The 24,955-nt window shown below is 40.6% G+C and overlaps 1 protein-coding gene across 7 annotated transcripts in view; it reads right to left on the reverse strand.

The window, feature by feature from the left end:
* Nucleotides 1-24,955, reverse strand: part of HECW1 (HECT, C2 and WW domain containing E3 ubiquitin protein ligase 1) — a 359,505-nt gene that overhangs the window by 146,865 nt on the left and 187,685 nt on the right. For all 7 annotated transcript variants that reach the window (XM_048839115.2, XM_048839117.2, XM_048839116.2 and 4 more), the window contains one exon: nucleotides 9,840-9,915. In XM_048839115.2, the coding sequence (XP_048695072.2) occupies nucleotides 9,840-9,915 (76 nt within the window). The remainder of the gene's footprint in view (nucleotides 1-9,839; nucleotides 9,916-24,955) is intronic.

Genomic DNA, 24,955 nt, shown 5'->3' on the forward strand with positions numbered 1-24,955 from the left:
CACATGTTCATTATCACACAGTTTTAATACTTTAACAGAAACCTGATGAGACAGCTGAGCCAATATGTTAGATGAGACCAATTAAAACCCATTAACAGTGGTGTAATTGTGTCAATAAGAGGATATGCTGGATGGATTGGAACTCCTAACGGAATGCTTTGCAAATGAACACAAAGTGTATGTCAGAGTACAGCTATGTCAAAGAGTAGGGAATAAACTCTACGGAGCTAGGCAAAAATATTTTGCTTCACTAGACAGTTTGTGATAAGACCCAATAAAAGATAGTCCCAAGTGAAAGAGTAAATAATTTTGTTGTGGTTGTTTTTAAGAACATAACTCCCATTGTGGGTCAGACCAATGGTCCATCTAGCCCAGTATCCTGTGTCAGACAGTGGCCATGGAGCTTCAGGGGGTGACAGAACAGGGTGATTTTGGAGAGATCTACCCATCTTCCTCTCCTGCTTCTGACAGTCAGAGGTTTAAAGCTGCCCTGAGCATGGAGTTGCATCCCTGACCATCCTGGCTAATAGCCATTGATGGACCTATCCTCCTTGAACTTATCTAGTTCTTTTTTGAACCCAGTTATACTTTTGGCCTTCACAACATCCCATAGGAATGAGTTCCACAGGTTAATAGTGTGAAGAAGTACTTTTTCTTGTTTGTAGTAAACCTGCTGCCTGGTTTTACCATGTCATTTAATTATCTTCATTCCACCAAGTTTTCGTGATGCCTATTATATTAATATCCCCATTTAATACCAAGCACTCTATCTAGTTCACCCATCTTAGTATTTAGACTTCTAGCATTTGCATATAGCACTTGTAAATTTTGTCAATATTCAATTGCTTGCCTTCATGTGTTATATTTCAACGTGACTCTATTTTATTGGACTGTTCCTCACGAGTGCCTGCCTGTACTTTACCAACTTCTTTCCTTTTCCCTTTACTAGGATATAGAGTTTCCCCCTTTAATAAATATATCCCTATGGGATGTCTCTGCCTGAACTGTGTGCACCTCTGCACCTGGGACATTCAGCAAATCAGGCAGAGATTTCAAAAGCTGTTGCACATGTGAGCATAAAAAACTTGCTGTATTTTAAGAATCCCATTCTCACATCTGTCACTCTTAATCAAATACAAACCAGGTTAAGTGAAAGAACACTCCACTGGAAAGTACTTCTGTGAGAGTGTGTGGTGTCATGCTCTTTGTAGCATCATTCCACAAATAAAATGTTTTGGTTCAGACTGTAAACCTTATGTTGTACAAAGGTTTAAAAAATGGGAAGCTTGTATAGACTGCCCCTCCTGAGCGTGAGATTCTTATGTACAAGACACCTTTCAAATAAAGTGTGGCTCCCAATTCTACTGAAGTCCATTATGATCAACTGGCTTTGCAGTGAATACTGCACTATCAGCAGTAGACTCCAGGAAAGCCCAAACCATAATTGAAAAAGGGATGCTGATGACAGTGCCAGAACAGAATAACAGAATGAGGCTAGTAATGTAAGCCACAGGATGAGAAAGTATGAGAAAAGCCTCTAAGAACTGATTTTGTTTTGTCTGATGTCTCCTCATAAGACTCTCAAACAGAAATATTTATTGCTGTATATGTTTCTACATTTTTCCCTTAGAGAAAAGATTGCCCATGTTATTATCCAATGATATGGGTTATTGACAGACAGGAATGAAAATATCTAGCCCTTGATATTATAGTTACCTGCTCATTGTTCTTTATGAGCAAGTAACTATAATGACCTTCCAGCCTAATTCTATTACCTGGAATAAACTATGGAGACCATAGGACTGAGTATTTAAAAAACCAAATCAGCTTTCACTAATTATCTTCCAGATACTTGTCCAAGTACAATTCAGCCAGGCACTTTTTGGGATAGTTTGTTTCTCAATGTCATGTATAGGGGAAAGTTGCATGATATGGCATATCAACATAATTTTTTAAAAAATTTTAGTGCACATAAGTTAGTTCTGTGGTACACATATTGAGGCCAGCTTTCAGTGGAAGGTTAAAATGGCCACAACTTTTATTGACTTGTCATCAGCCTATGGCAGTGTCTGGCACAAGGGCCTAGAGCTGAAGTTATCCAACCTGCTTCAATCCAGCCAGACATTTCAACTCACTAGGTCAATGCTTTCAAAGAAGAAAGTTCCGTGCCCATCTCGTAAATCAGGTTTGCAAAAAGTGGAGGCTGCACAATAGCCTCCCACAAGGATCAGTACTTGCACCATCCCTTTTTAACTTATACATAAGTGATATGCCTGAGGTGCTCATTTATACTGATGATCTGTCATTAGCGACACAGGCCTCAACATCCAGCAAAACGGAAGACACCCTTAATGCTGATCAGAAGAAGATGGAAAACTGTTTTCGGTACTGGCAACTCAAACCCAATCCATCAAAAACTGTGTCGTCAGCTTTCCATCTCAGCAATTCTGAAGCTTATAGGATGCTGAACATAAACTTCTGTGGCAAGGCAATCACCCATGATCATCTCTTCATCACAACCTTATCTATCAACATCTGAAACAGGTGACCCATAAAACACAGTCATAACAATATCTTCCAAAAGCAAGCAGGTTCTAGCTGGGGTTGCACTGCTTGAATGCCATGAATGGCAACAGTGGTTTTAGTTTATTCCACAGCCAAGTTCCGCGCAGCTGTCTGGGGAAGAAACTTGTACACAGACCTCATTGCTATCCAGTTAAATGCGGCTATGAGACTTGTAACTGGCACCCTGAAATCCACTTTGCTGCCTTTGCTTCCAGTCCTCAAAAACATCCCTCCTCCAATCATACAGTGAGAGGTGGCTATGATGTGTGAGTACAAGAAAGCTCTCGCTAACCAAAAGCTCCTGCTCCATGACAACCTCATTCACGGTCTCACACTCGCCTTAAGTCCCACCACCCATTCCGGGCAGATGGAGAAGCAAGTCTGTCATCCATCTTCAACCCAGAAGACACCTGGCAGATGCAGTGGGCAGACCCTGGCATTTACTAAGCATATCTTTAGATGATCCCATCATTGAACCACCTGGTTTCTTACTCTGCCTAAGATAGTGGATGACCAACAGTATTAGGGCATTACATGGAAGATGTGTGCACTTGATGCACAAATGAAGTAGCAAGGATTCAACACAGTGCAAATACAGAGACTTTCAAACCATTAAGAACATTGCAAATCAGTGCCCAATCTTTACATTCCCAGAATGTATAGCAAAGTTGCACTGTGTATCACCTGAAAACCTCAAATGGATTTCAGACCTTTCTATCAACTTGTAAATGTTGCTATTTCCACATGAAAAAAGGAAAGTTGTTCTGTGGTACTCCATGCTTCCCTGAGTCAGCATTAAACAGGGAGAGCTTATGAACCTTTAACAGAAGGGAAGAGCAGCTTGTGTCAATGTAGGGAGGTTGGAATAGTCAGAGGGAGTGTCATCGGATCTGTGTTTACATGGAACTAGTGGCCCCAACATTCTATGCAAAGGTCACAGAGGGGTTATAGGCCTGGGGTTGCGTTCGGTGAACAACTGCACCTTGTCTTTGTGTGTGTGATGTTATTTCTCTCCTTGCTGTGGAAGTACCGATTATCAGATTAACTATATTTTAACTCTCTCAACAAATACAAGGCCTGGTTCTTCCTCTGGTATGCCAGTTTTATAGTGGTGTAACTGCACTAAAATTCGTGGCTTTACACTACCACAAGAGCAGTGGAATGGAATGGAGAATCAATCCTACAATTATGAAGAGTTCTTTTTCCTTACTATTATATGAACCCTGCACTAGGTTAATGGAAGCATGGAGGAATGATACGGTGAATACAACTCAGTCTGTGAGAGGAGCAGTGGCTGACACAAGATAGAATGAAGGCACCTTAATAATTTGAGGACCAGGCCCTATCTTTGATCTCACATTATCCAACCCATTAGACATATACCATGTGTCAGTTTATGGTTATTCATAAATTATACTTTTCTACAAAAGAGATTATGCACATCAATCAATTTGGAAATATCAGGCCAAGTCTTGGGAAAATGACAGGGGGAAGCAGGAGGGAATTCAGGTAGAGAGAGAGAGAACAAGCAGAGTCTTTCAATTCTATATACTTTCAATTCATTTAAAGTTGGAAATTATAAACTAGTTAATATCACTTCAAAGATTCTGCACAAGCATGGCAAGGTCAATGGGACAGTATGTACTACAATTCAACCTATAATTCATTAAAACTCTCCTTAGGGACTAATTTTCTCCATCCCTGGGAGTCATTCTCTTTCAGGAAATTACAAAGCTATTTGTGGAAAAGAAAATTCCAGCTCTGAGGAAGACTGCTGAGCAAGGCAATGGGAACTGTTTTGGCCCAGAACTGCCCCAGCATCCAGCTCTCAACTGCCATGACTCTTTAAAGGGATCACCCTAGTAGTTATACAAACAATTCTGGAGAATGCGTGATCCCAAAGCATGGATGAAGCTGCTAATAGTTCATCAGAGAACTATTTTACTTACCTGCCTTTCCTGCTGGGAAGTGCCCTTCTAAACAGACACTCAGTAGAGCTACTGGTGCTAACACACTAAAATACGGCAGCATGGCAGCGGCAGCATGGGTGGCAACCTGGGGGACACCCAAGTCCGTCGGTACCTACTGAACCACTGAACCACGACTCATGCTGCTGTGGCCACACTGCTATTTTGAGCACTCCAACTTGAGCAGAACGAGTGTGCATCTTCCTACTCCCACGTGGCACACTCTAACTCGCCATGTGGACCCTGCCACAATACACTAAAAGTTCTGCAGTGCACTTTGATCTACTGTTGTAACGCCGACAGACCTGGGACCTCTGGAGCTTAGTGCATGAGCCTCTACTGCATGAGCTAAAAGCCATTTGGTTGTTAGCTAAGGCTGTAGAGCCGAATCATTTCCTCTCTCTCTCTCTAAGTGGTCTTGGTGCCACTAAATGGGACAGAACACAACACCCAGGAGGGTCAAACAGCAGTAGACCAAACCACACTAAGAAATGTTTAGTGCGCAGTTGAGGTTCCACCTGGCTAGTTAGTGTGCAGTAAGCCTGTGTGCTGTACAGTCACACCTCAACTTGCCATACATTAGCTTTCTGTACAGACGAGCTCTGAGTGCAGGTATGAGGTTCTTGAACTCAGCATAGTAAGAAAAGGGTTCAGGGGTGCAGCTGTACTGTTGATGTCAAGAGAGCAAATATTAAGAAATTAGGAAATCTTATGAGTAAGGTAAAGTGACAGGAAGTATTAAAATCCAAGAGTGCAGAATAAGGCGGGGGAATCCTAAAAGATCCTATATATAAGGGCCAACAGGGTACGCAAGAACTCTTGGGTCAGGTTCTATGGCCTGTGTTATGCAGGAGGTCAGACTAAATTGTCAAAATGGTCCCATCTGGCCTCAAAATCTATGAATAGACTCCAGATCCTCTTAAAAAACAAAAATCCATGAAATAAGAATTGGCCAGAGTGGCTGCGCAAGGAGGCGTTTAAAGACCTGAGATTTTAAAAAATAGAAAAGTGGGGAGGTAAGCAAACAAGAATCCAGTCATAGCAGGCTTGCAGGGAAAATATTAAGGACAGAAAAAAAAAAAAAGCAGGGGGAATGAATTCATGATAGCCAGGGGGCACTAAGGAGAATTAGAAGAGTTTTTTATTTATATAGGGGAAGAGGCAGAAGTTGTACAAAGGAGAATGTAGGTCTATTAATAAATGAAATGAGAAGAAATTAATTATTCAGAAATGGCTGCAAGACAGAACTCCTTTTTAATTGTCTTCATAGAGAAAATAATACAATGGAAAGTTGAACAATTAGTCTGAATATTCTAACAGTGAGGGTGATTAACCACTGGAACAAACTACCATCTCTGGAGGTCTTCAGATCAAGACTGGGTGGCTTTCTGGAAAACATGTTTTAGTCAAATACAGGTTATTGGGCTCAGCACAGGGTACCTGAGTGAAATTCTCTGCACTCTGTTATACAGAAGGTCAGGCTAGATGATTTAACAGTTCCTTCTGTCCTTAAAGCCTATGAATCTAGGTCTGTGCCTTGGAAGCACAAACCTGTTTCGGAGGTTATGGAAAGTCACTTCCATCCCAGCAGAAGCTCTGGAAAGGTAATAGACTCCTGAGCAGTAAACAGCTTAGGTTTATAAAGAAAACATCCTAACAGCTTAATCTGATGGTGGGTGGGAGGGGGCTTACAAAATTAGTGAATAAAGGAAATACAGGCTGAGATTTTTCATAGGTGTCAAAGGGATTTGGATACCTAATTCCCACTAAAATTGGTACCCAAATCTCATACAAAGACTGTTCTGAAAATCTCAAACTGTAGTATACATGGATTTTGGTTAAGCATTTGATTACATAAGAACATAGTAATGGCCACACTGGGTCAGACCAATGGTCCATCTAGTTCACTATACTGTTTTATGACAGTGGCCAGTGTCAGATGCTTCTGAGAGAATGAACAGAACAGGGAAAATAACAAGTGATCCATCCCCTGTCGTCCACTCCCAGATTCTGGCAGTCAGAGGTTGATGGACACCCAGAGCATGGAGTTGCACCTATCCTTCATAAACTTATCTAATTCTTTTTTGAATTCAATTATACTTTTGGCCTTCACAACATCCCCTGATGAGGAGGGCCACAGGTTGAGTGTGCATTGTGTAAAGAAGTACTTCCTTTTCTTTGTTTAAATCTGCTGCCTATTAATTTAATTGGGTGACCGCTGGTTCTTGTGTTACGTGAAGGGGTAAATAACACTTCTTTATTCACTTTCTCCACGCCATTCATGGTTTTATAGACCTCTATCATATCCCTCATTAATTGTCTCTTTTTTCTAAAATGAACAGTCCCAGTGTTATTAATCTCTCCTCTTATGTAAGCTGTTCCACAACCCTCGTCATTTTTGTTGGCCTTCTCTGAAACTTTTCCAACTCTAATATATTTTGTTTGAGCTGGGGAGACCAGCGCGGCACACAGTATTCAAGGTGTGGGTGTGCTATGGATTTACATAGTGGCATTATGATATTTTATACCTTATTATCTATCCCTTTCCTAATGGTTCCTAACATTGTTAGCTTTTTTGACTGCAGCTGCACATTGAATGGATGGGTTCAGAGAACTGTCCCTGGGTCGGCTCTAGGCACCAGCTAAGGAAGCTGGTGCCTGGGGCAGCAAATCAGAAGGGGCAGCACTCCAGCTGTTCTTGGGGCGGCACTCCGGTGGGGTTTTTTTTTAAATTATTTTTTCCTTCCTCGGCGGCACTTTGGCAGCAGCTTTTTTATTTTTTCTTCTTCGGTGGCCATTTTTTTTTTTGATTCACTGCTTGGGGCGGCATAAAAGGTAGAGCTGGCCCTGAACTGTCCACAGTGACTCCAAGGTCTCTTTCTTGAGTGGTAACAGCTAGTTTAGACCCCATCATTTTGTAGGTATAGTTGGGATAGTGTTTTCCAGTGTGTGCATTACTTTCCTCTGATCAACACTGAATTTCAATTGCCATTTTGTTGCCCAGTCACCCAGTTTTGTGAAATCCCTTTGTAAATCTTTGCAGTCAGCTTTGGACTTAACTATCTTGTGTAATTTTGTATCATCTGCCAATTTTGCCACTTCTGGCTAAAATTTTCATAAGCGCCCCAAGTGTTTTAGATGCCTAAACAATTTTTATTGATTTTCAATTAATTGTGCTGATTTATACCCTCTGAGTATCTGGTCCTTAATCTCTGTAAAATGGGGGTAATAATACTTCTCTATCTCACAAAGTGGTTAGGAGGATAAATTCAATAACATTTGTGAGGTGCTCATATATGATGGTCATTAGTGCCATAGAAAACCCTGTAAACAGTGTACAAGTATCAAAATGTGTAAAGATTAAAACTCAAGAAAAATTACTGAAAGTGATACACAGACTTACAACTAGGAGTGATAGGATGAAATTAAAAAAGGGAAAATAGAGGTGGAATCTCACACAAACCTCATGACAGTGAGATCTATCCATCAACCAGCAGAATAGGCCAAAGTGCCTTCAGCAAATATGTTATCCTGTCACTGGACCATGAACTGTCTTCTAATGAAGCGGCTATTTCTTTATGAGAACCTGAGTGCATTTCGTCTTTCTGCATCCAACATGACAAAGAACTCAGACACTTACAGCTGTCTATAATCTGAAGTGTGACATTCCTCTCAGAGAGGTGGAAAAGTCATGTTTTTTTTTTTATTTTGAAAGGTAATTGCAGAGTTGCTTTGGAGTTTTAAAATAGATTGTATTAAGTCTAATTAAATAGGCCCCTAATATTTCTCTTAAAATTTTAAAACATTAAAAAAATTATACTAATATAATCACATAAAAGATAAAATAGCCACAAAAGCCATAACTGTTCATGTTACCATTGAACAGTTAAGGCTTGAGCTAACCTCTCACAGGACCAAATTTTGATTCCCTAAATAAGTGAATACTTTGAAAAATTCCTATTGAAGTAACTCAAATTCCCATTTCTTTCTGATCTCAAATAGTTAGTGGTTGGCTAATCCCCTGAAACATGAGAGTTTGTATCTAAGTGTTTATCCTATCTGGGAACATTTGGTCAGGCAAACTTCCGCTGAACTCAGTGATTATGATTCAGTTTTTATTCAGTACTTTCTCAGGCAAACTCTCACTGACTTAAATGGAAGTTAGCCTGAGTAAATGTTTGTAGATTGGATAAACATTTAAAACCTAATATCCAGATAGGGATACAAAATAAGGGACATATAAACCACAGACTACATGGGATTAGGAAGAAACTTTCCCTGTGGGAAGGTAGTTCCATAATTATCCACTATAGGGTTTCTCTGAAGCATCTAGTACTGTCTACTGCAGCAGGCCTGATACATTGGGCTAGCTGGGCTGATCCAGTATGGCAATTTCTGGGATTTGTCTCCAGGATGTTAGTTTTATGATATTTTTTCCCTTTTTCTTTTTTTCACTTATCTACTTACATTACTTAATTGCTCTAAATGTAAAGTCCTCTTTTTGTTTTCTTTATAGTTTTACTTAGACTGCAAGCTTTTTGGGGAAGGGACTGTCTTTTTGTTCTGGATTTGTACAGCGCCTAGCACAATGGGGTCCTGGTCCATGACTGGGATTCTTGGACACTACCACAACACTCTACTACTAATAATTTTGAAACAGGAATGATAGTCAAGGTGAAGGCATACTAATATCTAAGGGCAAATTTAGAAAAGTAGAAGCCTCTGTGAGCCCAAAGTACAGCATGCACAAGCTCATGTTTACGCACATCTGTGGGCCTGATTCAGGGAAGCACTGAAGCATGTGCTTAAATTTAAGGATGTGCTGAAGTCCCATTGACTTCAACAGACCTTAAGGATAAGCATAAAATTAATCACGTGGGTAAGTGCTATCATGAAAAGGGAAGTTTTCCTGAACTGGGGCCTGTATAGGCAGCTGCCACAATTATGCATGTAAGTTTAAGTAACTGCAAGTACAAATGGATAGCTGGACACCTGGCTGCTCTTTTGCACATGCAATTAATAATAATACTTCATTCTTATCTAGCATTTTTATATGTAGCTCTCAATCAGCTTTACAAAAGGAGGTCAGCATTATTACCCCCATTTTACAGATGTAAAATTGCTTTCCATTACAGGTACACCTGTATGCATGTTTTCCAGGTGAACCTCTGCCTCCTTTCTTCAAACCTTTGGCCCTCAAAGTTTCAAGGCTAAGTCTAAACAGTTTATTGGGGTTGTTTCATGGTTTAAAAATCTCCAATCCCACCCTCTGGTCTCATAGCTTTATGCATTCAAACAAAGACATACCTGAGAGTGAAAAACTTATTAGTCTCCGACTTCCTTGACTCTGGACCGGATCTTCACTGGTGATGCTTTTAAAAATCTGCTGGAAGAAGGAAAATGGTAAGATAGCTGCCTCCAATGATTCTTGAACAGAAAACTGACTTAATAACTGTTATTTCTGCTGTCATCAACAACTGAGAATCAATGACATGCTTTCATTAGGAAACTATCGATCAAAACAATTTTATCAGTAAAGTAAGAAACCAGCCACAAGGGAGCTCCTTTTCACAGAAATGAAAAACTATGCAAGAAATTACTGTAATCTTATAAGTGTTTTGTGGTAATAAAAAGAGTACTTCCTCAGTGGAATATCTGTAAACAGTAACTGCTTAGTAAACAAAAAATGAATGAAGTTCATAAAGACAGGTATGTTGCCCCTAACTCTAATAGAAAACTCTGGTCTCAACAAAATGAAATGTAAATCTCTGTAGTTCAATTATTCTAGTGACTCTTCAGCTGATGGCCATGAACCTGTATTTATATTTATGGGTTACATAAACATAATTATTAATCCCATGAAAAAAGCAGCAATTATGAAATACTGCGGTGACAAATGTACAGGGGATGTCTGAAGAAGCAAGAGCTACAGTATATGATCATTTGAGCTTGTTTAATAGACAGAATCTTCAAAAAGTGGGCCCTGTTGGGCTTGACTTTTGGACAGCATGTTTCTTGCACACCACTAATTTGAATGTGGGAATAACTCTCTTTTTCTCAACCCCATCTATACCTTTTAGACAATAGTGGGTTTTTCTTCATGAACCTGAACAGCTCCTGTTTTAATTTAAAAAGATTGTATTTGCTTGAAATGTGTCAGTGGCAGGAGAGAAGGGAATTGCTCTGTTGCTGACTTTATGCTCAGGACACAACAGAGTAGTTTGTCAGCTGGTGCTAAAAACTGGGACATTGTCACAGCTAAGAAAATAAATCCTTTACCATCTCTTTCTGGTAAAAGCACCTTTCTGAGGAAAGCACAGGAGGAACAGGAAGATCTGTGCATGGGGAATCAATCTGCTGACTGCAAGACTTTAAATAGGAGTTGAAAAAACTGGGAGAAGTGGGCCCACTGACACACAAGTAGAGAAGATGGGGGAGTTGAGCTGCTAGCAGAATGGCCCACCGGCCACTTCTCCTTTGATCCTCAGAATGGTATCAATTTCCCCTTAGCTGGTTTCAACCCTTGAAATGGTATTCAACTCAGTGGCGGGAGCATGTTCCACACACCATCTAGCTCCTTCACCTTCCTCCAGAAGCATACCGGTAATCGGAGTGAAGTGATTCATAGATTTTAAGGCTAGAAGGGACCATTATAATAATCTAGTCTGACCCTCTTGAAGAACACAGGCCTTAAAACAGGGGTTTCAAACACGTGGCCCGCAGGCTCCATGTGGCCCACAGAGTTATTTGCTGCGGCCCGCCAAGCTCCCCACGCCCTCCTGCCCCCCCAAGTTATTTCCTGTGGCCGCCAAGCTCCCCTCACCCGCCACTCCACCCCCCACAGCGCCCTGCGTCCCTGCTCCTCTGCCTACCTCCAGGAGCTTCCAGCCGCCAAACAGCTGCTTGGCGGCGCTTAGCGTTTTCCAGGAGGGAGGGGGAAGGAGCGGGGAGCCATGTGCTCAGGGGAGGAGGCAGAGAAGAGGCAGGGCAGGGGCAGGGATTTGGGAAAAGGGCTGGAATGGGGAGTGGAAAGAGGCAGGGCAGGGGCGGGGCCTCATGGAAGGTGTGGAGTGGGGGTGGGGCCGGAGGCAGCATGGGAAAGGTGTCAGTGATGCGGCCCTCGGGCCAATGTACTAGTCCTCATGTGACCCTCATGGTGATTTGAGTTTGAGACCCCTGCCTTAGAACCTTACCCAGTAATTTCTGCATCTAGCCCATAGCTTCTATCTGAGCTCTAGCATATCTTTTAGAAAGACATCCAGTCTTGATTTAGAAATCTCAAGTGGTGAAGAATCCATCACATCCCTAAGTAAGTTGTTCCATTGCTTAGTTACCTTCACCGTTAAAAGTTAGCATCTTATTTCTAGTCTGAATTTGTCTAGCTTCAGCTTCCAATCCCAGCCTTTTATTATGCCATTGTCTACTAGATTAAAGAACTGTCTATCGGAAATATCTTCCCCATGAAGGTACTTGCAGACCATGATCAACTCATATTTTTAACCTTCTTTTGGATAAATGGAAACTTTTAACTCTCTCACTATCAAGCATGTTTTCCAAACCTCACATCTTCCTTGTAGCCGTTTCTGAATGCTTTCCAATTTTTCAATATCCTTCCTGAACATTCTTTCTAAACGGGTGAAACCCACCCCTCTGTGTAGGGACAATAAAAGGACTATTTTTACGTATTGCATAGGCCTCATGCTGGCCTGTGCACATGGGATAAATGCCACCCAATATGAATTGTTCAATATCACATAGATATACATTGAGAAAAGTACTAGGAAGGTGGGAATAATATTTTTTTTAAAAAAGTAGATTCTTCAAGAAGTGAGAATGGGGAGAAAAAACCTAATCCAAAGCATGACTTGATTCAGCTGCTTACATAAAGAAAGCTGTGCACACAGGTGCTCTTTCCTCTACTGTTTGGCAAGTCATGCTCTTCTTGTTTGCATTTCTGTCTGACTGAAGGTTATGTTTTCAGAGGACTAAACTGGGCATCTTGGGAATGGACCTTGGTGCTTTTGAAAATCCCACTAGGTGCCTGAATACCTTTGGAAATGTGGCCCTGGGGCACTTTTTAAAATGGGACTTAAATACTTTGGAAAATTTTATCCAAAGTTTCTAGAAACCAGAATGACGGGTGCATTGAAGTTTGATTAGATAGACAGCATAGATATGGCCTGCAGAGAATGATAATTTTAAAAGGTCAGGGGCCCAGTCCTTAGTTTTTGTCCTCCATTATTCTAGCTGAGAGAGAGAGAGAGAGACAGACAGAGAGAGAGAGAGCGCGTGTGCACAATGGGAGTAGGAGATTAAATGAAGCTAAAAATACATTAAATACTTTCCTAATATCACTCTTCCCTGGAACCAAATTCTGTAAACTCCTGATCTATTACATTAGGGCCCAATCTTTCAGCTCTTACTGAAAAAAAATTCCGAAGTACATCAATGGGAGTATTGTCTGAATAAGGGCTACTGAATTGAGTCCCTAATTAAAGACTTCAAAAGCTTTCTAAAATACCTCTTTACAGATCCTTCTGGGATAGGCCCTCATGGTTAGAAATATAGTATTAGCAGTGTAAACTGAAGAAAAGTTTTCCATTTTCATCCCCCACACTGATGACAACATCTCGCTATACTGTTTCTCACACTGCGTTTCTTATGGGCTGGTTTACACTAACACTGTAAGTTGGTCGAAGTTACGCTAGTTCAGTCATGTAAATTACATAACTGAAGTAGACGTAACTTAGGTTGGCTTACAGCAGTGTCTCCACCTCTCAGGGAGGTGGAGTACAGACATCGACAGGAGAGTACTCTCCCATCGACTTAGCGTGTCTTCACCAGACCCGCTAAATCAACACCACTGCATCAATCGCAACAGTGCCGATTTAGCTGGTAGTATAGACATGGCCTATATTTTGTATATTGTGCGGCCATCATGATCATTCTAAAAGGCCCACTGACATGCAGTAGGATTAATATTTATTTAAAACATGACTATATCTATACATCCAGAACTACAAAATAACACAGCATATTATTTTTCCTACACACTTGTACCACAGGCCATGATGACTCTAAAAGAAACTGTATGGCATAGCTTATCAGTGTGTAATACACATCTCTCTCCAGAGAAACATATTTGGCCCTTAATTACATGCAGCTGAAGAAACTGTTTTAGCTCAAGTGTAAGAGAGATGTAGTTTTGGTGTTAAACTTGGTGATTCCAACTTCGATCCTTTCTGACTATTGTGGCTGGATGCAGCCTGCTGTGTATGTATAGTAAGACTGCTACATATAGTGGTCACCATTTACATTGATCAACCACTACCACATAGTGGTCTCTCACACAGCTTAATATTTCTGGACCCATATTTTCAGGAGTCTCTGTTTCAAGCTATGCAGTAGTTTTCTAAGACCATATCAAAGTATTCAACTTCAATATAGCACACGTGAAAGAAAGTCAGAAATTACAGCAGTAAATCTATGATCTGCTTACTCTTTTTATAAAACAGTTCCGTGCCTTAAGAGCCAAAGACTAGTTACAAAAGTGATAATTACAATAACTTGTTTTTCACACCCAAATCCTAATTTTGGTCACAAGTAAAAAGTGCATTTGGTAGTCTTGACTCAATCCCAATTTGCACATCTCCAAAAGAAAACAAGAAACAAAATGTGTGATGGCAGGTGAGGGCTGAGATGTATTGTTGGCACCATTGGGTAAGGGGGAAACTTGCCCAAACGGCAGCCTGCACTATGCTTGGTTCATGCTTGTGCGATCTTTCTCCACTTTTCAAGAGCATTAAATTGGCTCACAAATTTAAAATGAAATAAATAAAACTAAACTTAAGAGTCTGAATTAAATGGACACAGAAAAGAAAGGAGCTGGGTATGTCACTTTGTCCTCTGCTCACCTGCTTCTATTTGGATCTAACAGTTCACCTGGGATGTACAGTCACTGGCTGTTCTGAAAGCCCGACAATGCACAGGCACAGAAAGTGAGATAAGGGCCAGACTTCACTGTGAATTTCTTTATTGATATCAGTTTAAGTCAGACCATTACTGTTATTTTAACAGAGCTGCGTATGCACTGTACAGGAATCAAGAAAGTTCCTTGCCTGACTTCCCTCCCCTAATCCGTTGTTCTGCCTTCTTTTCCTTTTTCCCCTGCTAATTTCACTGCACTTTTGAAATTAACAGAGTAGTGTACACAGTATCATATGGAGACCAGGTGATACTGCTAACAAGTCAGATGTGAAGAGGTCTTTCCAGGGTAAAAGAAAGTAAGATGACTTAGTGTCATAAATATAAAGGGAAGGGTAAACCCCTTTGAAATCCCTCCTGGCCAGGGGAAAGCTCCTCTCACCTGTAAAGGGTTAAGAAGCTAAAGGTAACCTCGCTGGCACCTGACCAAAATGACCAATGAGGAGACAAGATACTTTCAAAAGCTGGGAGGAGGGAGAGGAACAAAGGGGTCTGTGTCTGTCTGTAGTCGTCTTGGCCAGGGACAGAACAGGAATGGAGGCTTAGAACTTTTAGTAAGTAATCTAGCTAGGTATGTGTTAGATTATGATTTCTTTAAATGGCTGAGAAAAGAATTGTGCTGAATAGAATAACTATTTCTGTCTGTGTATCTTTTTTGTAACTTAAGGTTTTGCCTAGAGGGGTTCTCTATGTTTTTTGAATCTAATTACCCTGTAAGATATCTACCATCCTGATTTTACAGGGGGGATTTCTTTATTTCTATTTACTTCTATTTTTTATTAAAAGTCTTCTTGTAAAAACTGAATGCTTTTTCATTGTTCTCAGATCCAAGGGTTTGGGTCTGTGGTCACCTATGCAAATTGGTGAGGCTTTTTATCCGACATTTCCCAGGAAAGGGGGGGTGCAAGTGTTGGGAGGATTGTTCATTGTTCTTAAGATCCAAGGGTCTGGGTCTGTAGTCACCTAGGCAAATTGGTGAGGCTTTTTACCAAACCTTGTCCAGGAAGTGGGGTGCAAGGTTTTGGGGAAGTATTTTGGGGGGAAAGACGCGTCCAAACAGCTCTTCCCCAGTAACCAGTATTAGTTTGGTGGTGGTAGCGGCCATTCCAAGGATAACGGGTGTAATATTTTGTACCTTGGGGAAGTTTTGACCTAAGCTGGTAAAGATAAGCTTAGGAGGTTTTTCATGCAGGTCCCCACATCTGTACCCTAGAGTTCAGAGTGGGGGAGGAACCTTGACACTTAGTCTTTATGAGTTCAAACTTCAGCTTGTGGCTAACTCTTCAGAGTTAACTTCCTATAAGTAGGTCTCCTGCAAATGTGAGGAGCAGATTAACTCATATGAAAAAACCCATCCTAAAGTCATTCAGATGTAACTTGGCATAAAAATGAGGGAACAGTAAAAGTATATGACACATCAGGGTCTAATATGGGCCAAGAAAAAGAGGAGCGACCTGGTCACATCTATGGATAGTGGAAGCTATATGTAGAATTCCAGAGGCAGCAATAGGATTTTAAGCTGAAAAGGATCTATTTTCTTACTGCCTTTCCTTGGAGTAGACATGCACAGCTGCATAAAACAAGTGTAAAATAAAATGTTGCCATGCTGGTTTGTTATTATTTTACACCCACTTTGCACTGGCGAGAACGAGTCCCCAAGGTGTAAGGCAGGAGAGAATCAGACCTAGGGTTTGAACAGCCCATGTGGTGGCTTGTACAGGACAAAAGTTTGATGCGGAACTCTTGGGGCCTCAGATACCTGTATAGGCCATACTGAACACAGATTGATTTAGATATTCATGGTCAAATTTTGCTCTCTGTTACACTGCTGTAAATCCATTCAAAATTCTGTGGGAGGGGAATCCATCATAGGGATCAGCTTGTCACACTCCAAAAGAAGGGACCTTTGGGTGTGAACACCTTGCAGTCAGTCCTGGTGAGTTCAGTCCCAGGAACTGCCAACAAGTGCTTACTGGCCAGAATTGGTGATGGTTAGAGGTCATCTTCAGATAACTGGTCACAGATCTTTCAGGGGCTAAAAATTACCACCAACATCTCTTCTCTTTGAACCCCAAAGTGGCCAGAAGTATCAAAGCAGAGACTGGAGGGCAGACGCTATGTTATCACAAAGAAGCGCCCCATTACGGAGGCAGGAAACTGCATTAGGTACCAGTTGGACCGTCTTGGCAGTCTTCAAGAGCAGTTATAGGACCACCACATTACTTTAGTATAGCGTGGAGAGGATAAAAATGTGGATGACTAATGTCCATATTCGTGAGAAATGATCATGGGCTTTTGGTGAGCTGTAGAGGATGAAAGGCATGATAGGCCCCTACTGCTACCGAATACCCTAGGAGGAACAATGGACACAATACTCCTTTAATGCTGCACAGCATTATGGGAGAAAGCAGGCCAATCAATGACGCAGACACCATTTCTGCTTATTCTTCTAAATGCATTCCTCGAAATATTAATATACCCAGCTTGTCTGGGTGAGTCATAACCAATTTGCTTTCACCCAGATCCCTACCTTAATCAGACTCGAGGAGGCTAGGGAGACTGTAGAATCTAGTTTGATAAAAGGAGACAGAACTGATAACCTTGGTCCTTCCAAATGTCTTACAATCTTCCCTAATTGCTAATACAGACCTAGAGGACAACACAAGCATAATCTTCCAACAAATGCCACTGCTGAGGAAAACTCTGAAGAAGAAAAATCTGTATTTTCCTTTTATGTTTTCTACCAGCTGGTAATTAAAGCTGCCCTTCTTCATACTTACAGTTTCTACTCTAATATTCACATATCTTTACAGACCAACCAGATGGATAAGAGACTGTCTGTCCCATTTCAAGAAGCCCATGGAGGTTCCTTTTAAAGAAGCAGCTATGCTTCCTATTTGTTGGCTTTACCTATCAATATAGACTGTTTTCGTACCAAAGCTTCTAAACCCTGAGCACTGTTTTCCAATCCTGAGAGTGCTGCCTACTGCAGCCCATCTCCACTGGATAATTCCACAGTGAAATGGGTATTGGGAAAGAGTCTTCATAATGCCAAATGCCATCTAAAGGAACTTGATAAAAACAGAAGGAGGCAAATTCATCTTTGAATGTGACTACAGTGGGTGTTATACAAAGGATGAATTTGGCCCAAGGACTCCAAAGAGACACCTTTTCACAGTGTCCCAATCTCCTCTAGCAAGTCAGTTTTCTGAAGTAACCTAGGTATCACTGAACCCCTCAGGAAGCATTTGACATGCTGGATATCAGAAGCAAGAGTGCTTTGAATGAAGAGTCATTAAGTGCGACAGTGGGAAAAAGAAATGTCAGATATAGGCATGAGTCCTGTCTTTGCTGACAAAACATTAGCTGCAGAGTGCTTGATGATTTGCTTCTTGTATATGTTATTAACTAAATTACAACTTATCAGCTATGTGAATGTTTTTAAGTGTATGTATCAGTTTCAATGTAAAGGCATGTTTCAAACCTTTTAGGGAAACCTGTGAAACTGACCTAGAGGAACACAGCATAGTGCCCTAGGGAATACACTTGCATCCTACATCATAGCCACCATCCACCCAGCCCCTCAGAGCATTGTCAAAACCGTTTCTTAATCAACAGGCGAGGCATTAAAGAGCAACGTGATTCCTTCCTTCCTCTCCCAAGAGCTAAGTCTGCCTGGGCAGTGCGGCCAGCCTGTGGAGTGAGAGATAAAGAATGGCTATTGAATCTGGGGGTGAAATTAAAGCCAAAGGAGTTTTGCCATTGACGTCAACGTGGTTTTAACCTCTTCCATGCTGTAGTGTAGAGCACTAAGTAGCAGTCACTGGGAAACCCAAGCTGTCCTACAAATACCTATAAATTAATGGTACATGGGTCATAATAACAGGAAATTTCTGTTATAAGAGCAGAGTTTGGTAGCTTTCCCCAACCTTCTTGCTTTTTTCATTCCTCAGCCCCAATGGAACAATCAGGCATCAGGAGGGAGAAGCCCTAAAAGCCAGAGCATTGTCTGTGGTAGCAGCTCCGGAAGGCCTCCTGGCTTTCCAAGCACTACAGAGGGAAGACTCATGCCCAGGAAGAAGAGAACTGAAGAAGGGGAAGGGAGAAGAGGACTGGAAAGGGGAAGAAGAGAGAAAGGAAAAAAAGAAAGGAGTGGAAGAGAAAAGAGAGGACTCTGTGGGAGAAGAGTAGAGAAAGGGAACAGGATAGGGGAAGTTGGGGGCTGTCCCATGAGAATATGATTCTCTTCCAATATTTTGAATTTTCCCATCTATAGGAATATGCGAAGAAATTCCTCTCACTTCTAATGTCCCAGTTCTCAAAAAGTCCTGGTCCACTTTAGTGAATAAAACTTTGCTAGAACCATTTGCTAACAACAACATTTTAAAAACACAACTGTAGCTAGCATGGGTTATATCCCATTGTGATCACAGCCACAGAGGGAAGCACGTCTGCAGCTGGTACTTAGGCAAGGGTTTTCTATGTGGTGTTGGCATCTGCAGCTTTTTTGGTACATAGGTGTAGCTGTTCTGAATAGTATGCTGTAGATTAGAGAGCTAAATTAGCACTACAGTGCTAAATGTTAGTAACACTCAAAATGTTTCACCTCTGGGATCCCACTGTCACAGTTCAGCTCAAGCCCACTGGACCCAATGCCATAAACTCACTGTAAATTGGTACCTGGCATGATTTAACCTGTTATGAGTTTTGTGACCTCAGGTCAATTTTTACAACTGCCCAAGGTAATTCAGAAAATTGAAACGAAGCTGGTGGACTCAGAAGAATGACATAGGTCCTGCTTGACATCATTTATATGTAGATACATCCTCTCTTGCATTGCAAGAGAGGTCTAAAAGGGGCCTAGTGTAAATGAGAATGAGGCCTATTGAATTAAAAGGAAGCAATGTGGAAAGGGCTGTGTTGCTTTCAATTGTATTTTACAAGACACAAATAATACTGGATCTTTAGCCTCCTCTTAAACTGGAGATTCCAAGCAAGGAGGAACCGTGGGCTTTTGATAGATTTAGACATTCTTAGTTAAGAGCTGGGACAGATGGACAGATATTCAGTGAAAGGGATAAAAAAAGTTTCTCCAAGAGATCCAAGAATTAAAAATGCACAAAGGATTCAAAGCTTCTATTATGCTCACATTATTGACGTGTAACACACTGACCTACATTAATTCCCCATGTGAGTATCTTCTGGTCTTAATCTTTCAGTCAGTAAGTAATGATTACTGGAAAATAGATTTAGAAAAATATTCAATATTATATAACTATGTTCCATCACAAAAACTATGTTAAGTGAACATGAAGACTATACAGAGAAGCACTCAGAAGCCAAACAAATGGATGCCTATACATCCATTGCCCTGGCTCCTGGTGCATATGTATTATGACACATTCTTTAATTACATGATCACATATTTCCCCCCCAAATATAACGTATGATTTTGTCTATAATCTTAGCTTTGCAGGAAGCAAATATGAGCTGAAATGCAGCTACTGCATGGACACACCTTCAAAAATCATTAAAAGGACTCTTACAAAATACAAAACTAAAAATTGCATTTTTGGCATATACATTTGGCAATTGCTGCCTGAATATTGAGAGTCAGAAAGTTATGAGTGACTGAAAACACGATGCAGCCAATCTAGCGTTCATATACGTGACTTTTGAGTAGTGGGTTTCTGCAGGTATTGAGGGTGGATGGACTATTTTACATCCTTTCATTCTTCAGTGCATTACCCTTTGTCCTTCATATTCACCTACTTAGTTCTTCTTCCCCAACATTTTTTTCTCCACCCCAGGACTAGGACACAAAGTGTTTCTCAGGGAAGGAGGTAGAGAAAGAGGAAAAGAATGAAAGATGTTTCAGGAACAAAACAGTTATGCTTTTCCCTTTTCACTCCTGAAAATCAGAGGTGAAATTCTGGCCCTATTGAAGCCAATGGCACAGATTCCAGTAGGGGCAGAATTTCACCCGAGGTGTTTTACTTTCCCAGCATATGGTCTGATCTCCAAACTGTAACAAGGAGTGAATTATCACACAACTCCTGACTGGCGTGAGACCATTCTGGCAGCACCATTGCCAGAAACATTACACTTTAATTTATCTATGCAACATTTTTCAGGCTCTCTCAAATGTGATTTAAAAAAAAATGACGTGCAGCATTTAAGCTACACAAATCATACTTTGCTCTTGTATAGCAATGTCACTTTTGCCCCTTAAACTTGTTTCTCATCCATGGATGTTAGGGCTGTAGGCTTTCAGATGTATGGGAAATGCTTGACTGCAACCCACCTTAGAGAAGAGGACCGCTTAGTCAGCACCCTTTGCATTGGGAATCCCAAATGAGGTAAGTTTCAAGATACTTTTCCTTCCCTACCTCCTCTAATATTTTTTTAAACTTGGATGGTTTCAATAAGTTTCCAAACAGTCTAAAACTACACAGGCTGTAGCAAAACAAGATTTATTTAGAATAGCCAGGCAAAATCAGATTAAAACAAAATAAATGGTATGCAAATCATATCTAGTCCTAAATTCTGCAAAAGCTCATGTAGGTTTTGAGTCAAAGCCCTCAGAAGTCAATAGGAAAACTTCCATTGACTTCAATTGGCTTTGGATTAGGCTTCTAGATCATTGTAATTATTGAGATTGGAGCTAAGAAGCAAAAGAATATCTTTCTAGACAATGCATTCTTAGTCCCCTGAGCTTGTGGGTTTTTTCCCCTTCTTTTTCTCTGTGCAGCATGTCTGATACCAAGTACTGAATCTCTAGATAGGTGTCATTCTCTGTACTGCTAACCTCAAGAATTTAAAAAAATCATGAGTCCAGCCCCAAAATGATTAAATTAGTTTAAAAAGCATAGATGTTTCACAGAGCAGAGATATTTAAAAATATTCTTATTTGTCTGGTTTTTGAGCCTTGGAGATTAATGTTTTCAAGCTTTCCTCTACAACAGCAAAGGCTAGAAACTTACTTTTTAAAACAAAAATAAAAGCCAAGATTCTCATGTAATCACATTGCTCCAGGAGCTGGGCTCCAATTAATTCAAACATAAGAAGACTCATGAAAAAATCCCATGAGCTAGCAACCCTACTGCAGTGCTATAATTTTCAGATTTCTCTGATGTCTTATTCTCATACCAAACACATGCCACCAAAATGAATATTGGTGTTTCTACAGAAATGAAGTATTCCAGTCCATCTGTTTTGCCATGTTCATTGTAAGCTTGTACAAAGTCATTTAGGATTTTATTCACTGCTTCGAATAAACAACACTGGAGTTCATCTTTTTCTTGTACACCTTTTAAAATTTATTAAATTTCTTTTGAAGGCATGTCCACACAAATAGTTGTTTCTCAGATCCTATTTGCATCTCTCCCCACTGTGAGCTATCTATTCTTTATTCTAACCCAATGACCATGGTTTGGCATACTTATTGCCCTAGCTGGACATGTAGGTCTGAAACTTTAACAAGCAGGGCTAAATCTTCTTTATAATTCCCTTATCGCTTTCTTTCTATATGTAATTGGAATTATTGTCAGATTAAAGACTGTCACAAGCACCGTTCATCTTAGAATTTCAAAGCACTTTACAAACATGAACTACCATAATTCTCATCATGGTGCTGTTAAATAGCAACACTACAGTAAAACTGGACAAGAAGTGAAGAAGAATGCTTTACTGAGTTGAAATTGCAGGGAAAGTGTGGGTCTGTAAACAGAACATGAGCTAGGTTTTGGCCAGGACACCAGAATTAACATTTCTATTCTTGAGAAAAGTGTCATGGAGACTTTAATGACCACAGAACACTGGTTTTAGATCTTACTGAAAATGTGATACCTTCAGCAACACAGAACCTCAAACCTCTACTGCTTTGGTTTGACTAAGGGAGATCACGTCTCAATCACTTGTTGACTCACAAACACCATTCCTTGCAGTGCCTTTTTTAATTGGAGGTCTCCCGTCTCAGTGGTGACTCTGCTTAACCTTACAAAGGGCCCACCTGTCACTGGTGGGTGGGGGAGGAACAAGAAAAGTGCCAGGGACAGAGTTCCTGCTCCCCCTCTGTGCCCCCAACAAGAAACATGCACCATTTTAAAGGGGTTAGCAATAAGAGGAGATTCAGGCCCTGACCACCCGTAGCCTAAAAGATGGTGCAGCCTGGATACTCTCTCTGCACTGTGCTCCTCAACTTTCCCTAACCAGGGAAGCTCCTAAATGTCATCATGATCAAGCCCTTGGCTAGCAAAATCTGACAGCACCACAGCAAACAGTGTGATTATTTCTTTAAAAGCTACTGTTACCCAGCAGTTTGTAACAAGCAGCAACTACATTGCTACACTGATCTTACCTATTCTAAAGAGAATGTGTAATTTGGAATTCCTTGAGCAAAGGAGAATTGGCTAACATAATTTATTTTTATTTCTAAAAAACATCTTAGAAAAGAGACAAATAAGAAGGGACATGATACGTGTGTAAATTACTGAATGGTACAGAGAAGGGAGATTGGAAACTTCTGGTCTCCTTGTCTCCTTACAGAAGAGCATAGGGACATTCAATTAAATTAAAAATGGGAATTCAAAACTGATAAAAGAAAACACTTTTTTCTTTTTCTTTTTTTACACAATATGTAATTAAAGTGTGGAACTCATTGCTACAGGAAGTCATTGGGGCCAAAAACTTAAGATTCAAAAAGGAACTTGCAACTTGTACGGACATAAAAATAGTTTTTTGTACGGACATAAAAAGTTGTTATAATGAATGCCAACAAATATTTTGGAAGGGATATTAAACATTGTTCTTCAGGGCTTAAGCCAATCCCTAACTATTAGGTGAGGCCAATTTGTGGGGGGAGCTTATCCCACAACAGCCCACTGCCACTACCTACTGCAGAGTTCTTGCACCTTTTTCTGAACCATCTGGTTCTGGACACTGTCAGTAACAGGAAACTAGACTAGATGGACCTTAGGTCTGATTCAGTCTGGCAATTCCTATATTCCTGTTTTTTTCATTTAAACTAGTTGAATTGTTTTAATGAACAAGATCAACCAAGTGTAAACGATGCTGTGATTAAGTGACAGTCAAACACAAGAAAAAATGGCGAGGATACAACACACTCTTCATCATTCCGCTCACAGGCTTCTAGCATATCCAAGGACAGTTAAATCAATGTATACAAGGATTGATATGCAGTCACACTAACTGATAAAATAAGGGGAATGTAGCAGAAACTATGCTTTTCGTAAAGCAATGTTAAATGAAATCCATTCACCGCTTATGATCTGACAAATTTGAGAAGGCAGGTCTTCCTTCCTTCACCTCCATTAAAGGGTCAAATATCAGCCCTCAGTTACAATGTATAATCTCAAAGATGTTCCTGCTTTGCACTGGTGTCACCACAGGCAGAATTCCACCCATGGATCTAACATGCAAGAATGTGCTGGGCCAGATTCTGATCTGTAAGACTGGTGTAATTTAGGAGTAACTCCATGAAAGTCAAGGGATTTATGCCTTATTTACAGTCGTGTAATGCGGATTAGAATCCGGTTCACAGTACATACTGATGCAAAGATGATTATACTAGCGCAGTGTGTTGCTCAGTCACATATCATTATATAATTTGCTAAACTACAGCAGGCAATAATATGAAGTGCAGACTATTAGTGTGACTGTTATGTCACCATAAGAGAAGACATTTGGAAAACAGTGGCTGAGAAATATTATACATGAGTGCAACCCATTAACAAATAAATGGTTTGTGTAATGAACTCCTTGGTGCCACTGGCAAAACCGTTCCACTTTCTCCCTCACATTTTTGTTCTTCTATTTGTTTATGTCAACTCAGTGCTGCATTGTGACACCGCCAACTAAATCACTTTAAAATCACTGTCATGTTGAACTAAATATAGTTCCAGATCCTCAGCAGATGTAAACTGGATTAACTCAATTAATTTCACCTGAAGATCCAGCCCCCGCAGTGTTTACGTACCCAGTATTCTTATTGAGCAAAATCTGAGGGCACATGGAGAGCCCTTATTACAATGAAGGGGAGCTCTGAAATGGTGTGACTGATCTTTAGGCCAATCAGGACAGTGGGGTTGGCGGGATAGAGCAGTTGTTCAATAGTTTTGCTATCAGCTCCTGCAGATGCCCATTCCTGGGAGCTGTGCGAACGGTCTGAGGCTAAAATGTGATCCAAAACCTGTCTTTTGTGTGACCTGGTCAGCTGCACTTGCCTGACCTGAACAGCTGCAAGTTAAGTCTCACATAAGATGAATTGGTTAGATAAGTTAATGTTTGCAGAATTATTTGATCTAATAATTTAGCACAGAGAAGCTTTCCTATTTGATCTCCTTACTTATTCATTCATTCTTTTGCAATTATCTCCATGGCAGGGGATGAGGTACTAAATACACCTCTGTGAAAAGGGA

Source organism: Caretta caretta, chromosome 2 (genome assembly GCF_965140235.1).
Source record: "Caretta caretta isolate rCarCar2 chromosome 2, rCarCar1.hap1, whole genome shotgun sequence".
NCBI lineage: Eukaryota > Metazoa > Chordata > Testudines > Cheloniidae > Caretta > Caretta caretta.